The sequence below is a fragment of the Asparagus officinalis genome, chromosome 10 (assembly GCF_001876935.1).
Source record: "Asparagus officinalis chromosome 10, Aspof.V1, whole genome shotgun sequence".
Classification (NCBI taxonomy): Eukaryota; Viridiplantae; Streptophyta; class Magnoliopsida; order Asparagales; family Asparagaceae; genus Asparagus; species Asparagus officinalis.
The window spans coordinates 11469636-11478314 of NC_033803.1; the positions used below are offsets into that span (position 1 = coordinate 11469636).

Consider the following 8679-nt stretch of genomic DNA (forward strand, 5'->3'; position numbering starts at 1 on the left):
AAATGAAAACTTGGCTTGAACTAGCTTGAACATAAGGTTCCACTAACAAAAGTATTATTGGCAGTAACAAGGATTCCATATAATACATTCACATAACACCCAGGCCCGGCCAAAGCTTATCATGCAAAACTAAGACAAAATGAGATGCATGAGAGAAAGGCCACAACACAAAAGATACAAGAAAAATATATGCTTATCTACTCAGCCTTTGGTTCTCATGATAGTAATGCTGCCCTTTCCACCTTCAGTGTGGATCTTCGTTTTGAGAACGACAGGCTTTCCAGAAAAAGCTGAAGTCGGAAAAGACGATGAAGGATCATCGTCCATCTTGTTCTTTGATCTTGATGGTGGCGGAGCATGAATCCTTTGATTTATATCCCTCAAAGTCACGTCTCCTTGAACTCCGCATGGTTTTATGAGTGCAAAAGGGTAAGCAACAGGAGTAACCAATTTCTTTGGAGTTCTAAGGAAAGAGGTCCTGCCTGTGAGAGCAAGAGATAAATGAAAAGTAAGGAGAAAGGAAGAATTAGATTTCAGAATTAAGTTTAACATGTTAGCATGGGAACACACCACCATAAGTAATAAGATTATCAGTATATCACAATTCCGATAGATTCTTATCAACAAGTATGCAAGTATTAATGCTAAGGGAAGTTAACTGTGTTAAATTTATTTTGCCCAACTCTGATGGTTATTTTGGGATAAATTTCAAAAATCCCCACCCACCCACCCCGAATAAAAATTTCAGGGCTTTTCTCACAGAACCTCCTGAACTTAGTTTCTCCCACTAAACCACCAAAACGTTTTTCACAAAAACCCAAAATTCCAATGTGTCTCAACAACCCACAGAACTTTTATATTTTCCCAGAAAATCCCCAAAAATTGTATCTTGCAATTGAAGGACCTTATTATTTCTTAGATTATGCTCTTTATTTATTTACTCCGGGGCTCATCTTCTCCCCTATTCCTTGTTACCCCCCTTCTTGGGGAGGGATTTGTGGCAAAAGTTAAAGGTTTTGGGAGTTATTTGAGACTCTTTACAGTTATAGGATTCCGTAAGAAAAGTTTTGGGTGTTTAGTGGGAAAACGAAGTTGGATAGGATTTCATGGGAAACGCCACAAACTTTTATTTTGGGGAGTTGTGAAATTTACTCTTATTTTTTCATATTGCTTTATGGTTTTCTTTAGTCACCTGAAAGGTTAAAAAAAAAGCTGGCTGTTTGCAGGACTCTTTTTCTAGGATTCAGGAGAACAAGGGAAAACGTTACTCAAGGAACACTGAAATGATCACAAAACTTATAAGTAATATTTACCCGCAGATGGTACATATAACATTTCCTTAACTGATGATGATGTGTACTTGTTGCCATTGATAGTGAGTGGTAAATGACAGGGTCCTGATGGGTGTTGAAACCTACTGATCGACGGCACAAAAGGGTGCCTATTGCAAATTGAGCATTAAGTAGTATGTGGCCCCATGCTCCAATGCTTTAGCTTTAGGCCATACTTGTATATGACAAGAAAAAATGTTGAATTATGGAATCAAGATTGTGTTCGAGAAGAATTTTTAAGCCAATTCGAATATATTGTCACTCCACTGAGAATGATATTTACCCAAACTGTAATGCTATTATGATTTGAATTTTCTTATTATGTGCAGTGTTTGGAAAAAACTTTTTCGAAGTTTGCTTTGAAGCTTTCTGAAGGATAATCTCTTTGAAACTTAAAAGAGTTTATACTCCTTATCACTTAAAGTATAACTGAAATGTGCATTTCACGCTCCACAAAGCTTTTTCCCCCCTTTTGAAGTGCACGCTTTAGACAACAAGAGAGGAGGCTATTAAAATTTCTGCTTCTCCTTTTTCTTGAAATTGAAAAGGCAAAACAGTCATCTTATCTAATCATACTGTATGTTTTCTTCTTTTCGTGTGCTCCAGAGCATAACTCTTTCTAATTATTCACTATCTTGTATGTTTATAAATACTTAACTCATGAGGCTCACACGTCATACTTTGAAGCTTATGCGTTGCTCCATAAAAGGGTCTAATGCTACGCCTTGCGCTTCCATTTTTTTTTAAATGATTTTGTGTCACGCCCTGGGCCCATCAAGCCCTTTCATGTCATGTAAGCCTAAGTTCCAGACTTCCAGTTAGTGCAAGACATTGCTTTTGCATATGAGATGCATCCAAACTTTCTGGATATTGTGATATGTCTTTAAGTCATGTACATTATGAAATAGCAATGAGAACTTAAGGTTTACATGGCCTACTATCTTTTACTCACACTCAGTATAGTAAACTGGTCTAAACAAAAGGACATAAGACTGCTTTATACTAAAACACAAAGAAAAACCATAGATATGATATGTAATAGAGAGAAAAATTTACGATACGTAATAAATAGGGAAGTTTCAGAACAGTGCATGGTTAAATAAATAAACATGTAGACTCGACATACCCTTAATAATCTTGATGGGTGAGGGATTGGGCGTCTCTCGCAGGGCATCTGTTTCCGTCTCATGTTTAATGATTTCTAGATAGAGGAGTTAGTAGATAAGAAACTTGTTATATAATAGTGACTCATATCCAGTAAGTACTAACTAGATGATTGAAAAGTATGGTTTCACTGACCTGAAGGATCAACTTGGTCATCGGTCACCATGCAATCATCCCTACAAGACACACCATGACGTTAAAGCTAAAATACACAAGGTAAGATGTAACAGAGTGCCAAAAAAACAAAAAGGTTTGAAAGGGAACAAACATCTCATTGAGGCTGCAATGCATCTCACTATTGTCAAGGCAATTTGCGAGCCATCCCTCTGATGCCAGATCCCAACCTTCAATCTCAAAGGTGCTTCCATCATCTATCATAGATTTGTTTATTAGCCCAACCAAAAAATCGATTGGCAAAATTTAGCTAGAGAACAAACCTCGAGTACTTGAATTCCAATGAGAATCCCATTCCGGGTTCTCCGATGCGCCATCTTCCATCAGTGAATCTTCACGAACCTTAACGAGCACAAAAAATGAACCTTAGACCTAAATAAGCTTTCACGATATGAAAGAGATGTTTCCAAGTACGTAGAACGAACCTTAGATTTCAGATATAAAGATGTAAAATGCCCGTGGCCAATGTCAGTTTCAGTAGAATCTGAAGTGAACTGAAGCATTCGCCTCCTTTTCATTTGTGAAGTCTCTATGCAGTCTTCCATTCCCTTGTTAGCATTATCTGAATAAGATTACCTCGTAGTTACAGAGAACTTACTATAATTTCAATAAAAAAAACTAGTGGATATTATAGTTGAAGAAAAGTACCTACAACATCGTAAACTTGGTAACTTAAGTCTGCACAATCCTTAATCGGAGTTTGTTCATCAAGCAAGTATATCAAATTGTCCTCATTTACATTCACATTATCCCATAGGCACTGAGAGAAGTCTTTGCAGCATAAGGGGGAAAAAAGAATAAGAAGCTAAATACAATGCAAAAACATGCATTCAACTAAAAACAAAGCAATATGTCATGCATACCATTTGTTGGAACTTTTTGCAGATAATAATCTTCTTCTCTCCATTCCAATGTATCACTGTTCATCCATTTCACAAAGCAAAGTAACATTATGAAAAGTTCCAGCAGTGTACTATTAATTATTCAATAAATTGCATTTTGATAAGCAGCTTAAAAATGCGAGCTTGTAAATAGTATGTAGGGTATAGATTTGCTCAAAAAAAAAATCAAAAATTTCACGAGAGAAAATAGGCATTTGGTTTAACAACAAGAGTATCTAAAAAAGTGGAGTTTTCCAAAAAAAAAAAAAAAACCAATTTCCACGGCCACCACCCACAGATTTTGACCGATTTTATTATATGCACTTAGAAGTAAAAACCCAATCCAACAGAACGCACGAAATCCACCAAAAGCAGTAAAAAAAATTATTGCCATAATTGAGATATCCTAAAGATTGGTACATCCATGAACACACAACAAGATTAAATAATGAAGCAAACCCATTTCAGAAAATGTCTACTTGCATCCTCATCCTTTCAACTTGAACAGAGAACACACTAAGTTGACCAGAATTAGGTTTAGAAAATACGTAGATAAAAAAATGGGGAGAAAAAGAAACCCACTTGCTGTCCATGGCTTTGCCATTAGAATCCATGACCTCCAACCTTCAAATTTTAGAGGTTAGGAGTTGTTAAACCCCAATTAGAAGCCTTAAACCTGATTTAATTAGGGTTTAACAACTCCTAAACAGTCGGGGTTGGCAACCCCGACTAATTAGGAAATGAGATTATGCTTACGTGGCATAAAACGGGTCGATTTTGGTAATTAAAAAAAAAATCGGTCGATTTTGATAATAAAAACTCAGTTTGGGTCTACAGTGAAAAATTGTTCTTTTATATAATGGAAACAAATATTAATAAATTACTAAAAACAAAAGAAACGCTCATTGGGAAATGGTGCGTGGAATGACAGAGAGTTATGGGATTTTATTCATTAACTACTTTCTTAAAACATACTTAATGAATCTAACCATACATTGTTAGATTCCCGGTCATTGGACTCCTACTTGTCATGTCGGTTTTGGATCCGATACCCGTTACTAAAAACCCAAATGTAAATACATTGTTTAGTTATATGTAATTATTATTGTGAAACTTTATGTCACTTGCAAATTCAGTAGTCGATTGAAAAAAAATTATTATGTGTTGCAAAAATTGCAATATTTAAAATAGGAAATATTTTTTATAATAATATTGATATTTATGTTTTAATTTATTTTTAGAAATCTACAATAATTTTTGCAAATAAAGTAGTTGCAGCATCTATTATATTTTCTCTATAACTTGTGGTCCTGTTTATCTCTTGAAATAAAAATATTACCTATAAAATATTAAAAATAGGATAATTTTTTACACTTAAATACCCTATTGCTTACTTAATATTGCACATAAATATGCTCAATTGTACATGTCTGCATTTCAATACCCTATAGTTTTTAAAAGTTGCACTTTAGTACTCTTAATTATGAAAATGTGAGAATTTTCCTTTAAATATTATCATGCAACTCTCATAAGCTATGTTGAAAACAATATAACCCTTATTTATTGCTAAATATATTTTTAAATATACCAAATTAATATTTTAAGATAGAATTAGGGTAGGTTTAAAGAGGATTTTGATGGGTTTTACCGTAAATTTAAAAAAAATAAAGATTATAATGGGTGCGATCATAACAGTATTAATGCATCGGATCCCTTCAGAACTCTACAGTTAAGTATACTTGGAAGGGAGTAATATATTAGAATTTTTATAGAGAAATTCTCGCGTTCGAATAATAGAGGGTACTATAATGCGTCTTGTAAAATTTTGAGAGCTTTTAAGTGCAATCGTTTGCAACTGAGTGTGGAACATTAGGTAAACAAATAAGATACTTGCCTTTGAAAATGCTAGTGAGGCAGGCACGTGCAAGGCACTGGAGACCATTTCTAGGAAATATGATTCCAAAAAATGAAATGGTCTAAATTAATCTGTTATTTATGTAATTCATCGATTCAGATCATCGACTAAAAGTGATATATACTGTAAAGTTGGGTTAGCTTCTAACAATATCGGTTTCAATAAAAGTAATGGCATCTTCACTTTTCATACTTTATTGCCCAAAACTCAGAAACGGGTTTCTTCTCCTACAAGAAGAGTAAATTGTTTGCGTTTGGCAACCGTGGCGTTTTTATCGTTTCTGTTTTTGTTTTCAACAAAAATAATAATACGCGTTTGGCAATCGGGGCGTTTTTTTGACTTGATTCTTTACAAAATCCAAAAAAATAAACATTTTTCTCAAAACATCAAAAAGGTGTTTTGAGATTCTATTTTTTCATCTAAGCAACGCCGCCTGCCCGCCCGCCGGCGCAGCAGCCCGTCGTCGCCCGCCGCCGCCTCATCGCAATTGCCGCTCGACGTCGCCGGTCACGCCGCCCGCTCGCCGTCGCCGTCACCGTCGCTGTCGCCATCGCCATCGCGCTCGTCTGCCGCCGTCACGCCTATCACCGCCCGCCTGCCGCCGCCGCGGTCGTCGTCGCCGCCCCGTCGTCCGCCGTCGCCGCCCGCCCGCCGCCGCCCACCTGTCGCTGTCCCGTCGTCCGCCGCGCCGCCGCTAGCCCGTCGTCACCACCCACCGCCTAGCGGGTACCGGCCGGCGTCGCGCCCGTCGGCGGTCGATGATCCGCCAGCCACCGCGGACCGGTGTCACCACCGGCCTGCGACGGTTCGTCGTCGCCTGTCAGCCTTGCCGGTCGCCCGCCCCGTCGCCCTCACCCGCTCGGTCGCTCGGCCACCTGCCGGCCATCCGCCGCTTGCCCGCCGTCACCGGCCGCCGACGGTCGTAGTTCGCCCGCCCCGTCCTCGTCCGCGCCATCGCCCGCCCCGTCACCGGCACCCGCCACCGACGCCTGTCGCCGTTTTAAATAATACTATAAATGGTGTTTCAAAACATTTTGGAAAAAACATCATTGGCATGCGTTGTTTCTAAAAAACACAACAAAAATAAACACTTCGATTACCAAACAACTATGTTGCATGGTTTTTTTTTTTTTTGTTAAGATGGGTATATAAGTACTTTTTCTAGAGGTTCTGTTTTATTTTTAGAAAAAATTGCTTCTAGCCCCCAACTTCCTTATAAGTATTCCGCCTACCCCTCAATACTTTATCAACACTCCCAAAACCTCCAAAAGTAAAGCCATAATTCTCTGATCCCCTAAAACACAAACCCCAAGAGTTTAAAACATGTGAAGACCATAATACTTCTTCTCTCTCTCCCTCTCTCTCTCTTTCATGATGTTACTGTGATGATTTGAAATGTGTTTTTTAGGGGGGAGGGGAATTCTAGTTACCTCCAAAATTTTCCAATGACATCAACATTAGCGGTAAAACTTTCCCGACGTTCGTCATCGGCGGCGAAGAGAACTGCGATCTTGAAGACGGTGATGACGAGTTGTGCACCAACCCTCTTAAGTTTACATATTATTATAACTTTTTTTTAAATTGATGACTTGAGATTAAAGTAGAGTATGCAAATTTATATATTATTATTATTTTATTGTAATTAGTTTATTGTTAAGCTTATGAGTTGGTGGTGAAGGAATGTTACATGTTAGTTTTGAAGTTTACGAGTTAGTTTTGAAGTTTACGAGTTAGTTGCCAATGGTACATATTGGTTTTGAATGTTACAAGTTGGTTATGAAAATTGTCACGAGTTGGATGTGAAGGTTACGAGTTGATTGTGAAGGTTACACGTTAGTTGTCAAGGTTACGCGTTGGTTATCAAGGATACGAGTTGGTTGCCAAGGTTACGCATTGATTGTCAAGGTTACTAGTTGGTTGTGAAGGATACGCATTGGTTGTGAATGTTACGGATTGGTTGTGAAGGTTACGTGTTGGTTATAAAGGTTACACGTCGGTTGTGAATGTTACAAGTTGGTTGTGACTAGGGGTGTTATCGGAGCGGATACGGTTCGGATATGACGTTTACCATATCCATATCCGCTTTTTATAAACGGATACGGATACGGATACGGATCACCCTCGGTAAGAAAAAACCTTAACCATATTCGCATTTATCGGAAACGGATACGGTTCGGATATTTAAGAATCGGATCGGATATGATCACGGATATAAACGGATATTCGACATAAATCTATTAGACATATAATCTTCATACAAAACCATCAATTGAAAACTAAAATTGAGCTAAAAGTAGTAACAGATCAATAAAATCCAATTTAACTAAGTTCATTTCTGGCAGCTAAAATAGTTAATTGCAATGGATCCTTGCAAAAGTCTAAAAGCACTGATAGCCCAAAACAAACTTGTGTAACATAACTGCAGCTACAACTTATTACAATACAGGGTTTATTTTCTCCCATTTCTCAATCATAACTATTTATTGTTATTTGATACACAATTAATATTTATTTTGCATGAGAAATTCGGATTTTTTGCGTAGAAAGCCCCAGGGAGCAGGTTTCGCTGTCAACAAGGGTAGACAAAAAATCCGATTTAATCAACAAGCGTAGAAAGCCCCAGGGAGCAGGATTGGCTTAAAAAACATGAAATGGACGAAAGTCGGGTAGACAAAAAACAGTGACTAGCTAGTAATGGTGTACAAATATCTTTGTCAATCTTCATGAAACATCCAGCCGACGACGACTTGTGATTAAATTGACAGTTGATTTTTGTTAAATGGCCCATTTGGAATTTTATAATTTGCAGAAGAGTACGAAAAAACCCCATATCATTGCTTGATCTTGATGTTTCTAGTTTTGTAGTAACTTGATTTGAGAGTTAGGTGCAGCTAAAAATGGTTACCCAATTTACACGAAAAGGTAGAGGAGGCGAGTGGCGACTCAGTCTTCGCTGACTCTTCGCTGGCGAGAAGGTAGAGGAGAAGAGATCGCCGGCTGTGAGATCGCCGGCTGTGAGATCGCCGGAAAATCCCGCCGCTCCGTCGCTGGAGAATCGTGGAGGTGTGGGCGATTTGAGAGTGGAGGCGGCTTGAGGAGTGAGGGCTGAGGGTGAGTGAGGGCCTAATCCGCATCCGTTCGGATACGGATGCGGATCGGTTCGGATATATCCGAACCGTTTGGCACCCCTAGTTGTGACAGTTACAAGTTAGTT

General features: G+C 38.3%; 1 protein-coding gene across 1 annotated transcript; it reads right to left on the bottom strand.

The window, feature by feature from the left end:
* Positions 1-4190, bottom strand: LOC109826255 (protein XRI1). Its single transcript, XM_020393263.1, has 9 exons — positions 4133-4190; positions 3533-3588; positions 3318-3440; positions 3095-3231; positions 2933-3011; positions 2764-2866; positions 2631-2671; positions 2458-2532; positions 1-482 (listed from the first exon to the last, which is right to left on the bottom strand). The coding sequence occupies exons 1-9, from the start codon at positions 4162-4164 to the stop codon at positions 202-204; spliced, it is 927 nt and encodes a 308-aa protein (XP_020248852.1). The 5' UTR covers positions 4165-4190; the 3' UTR covers positions 1-201.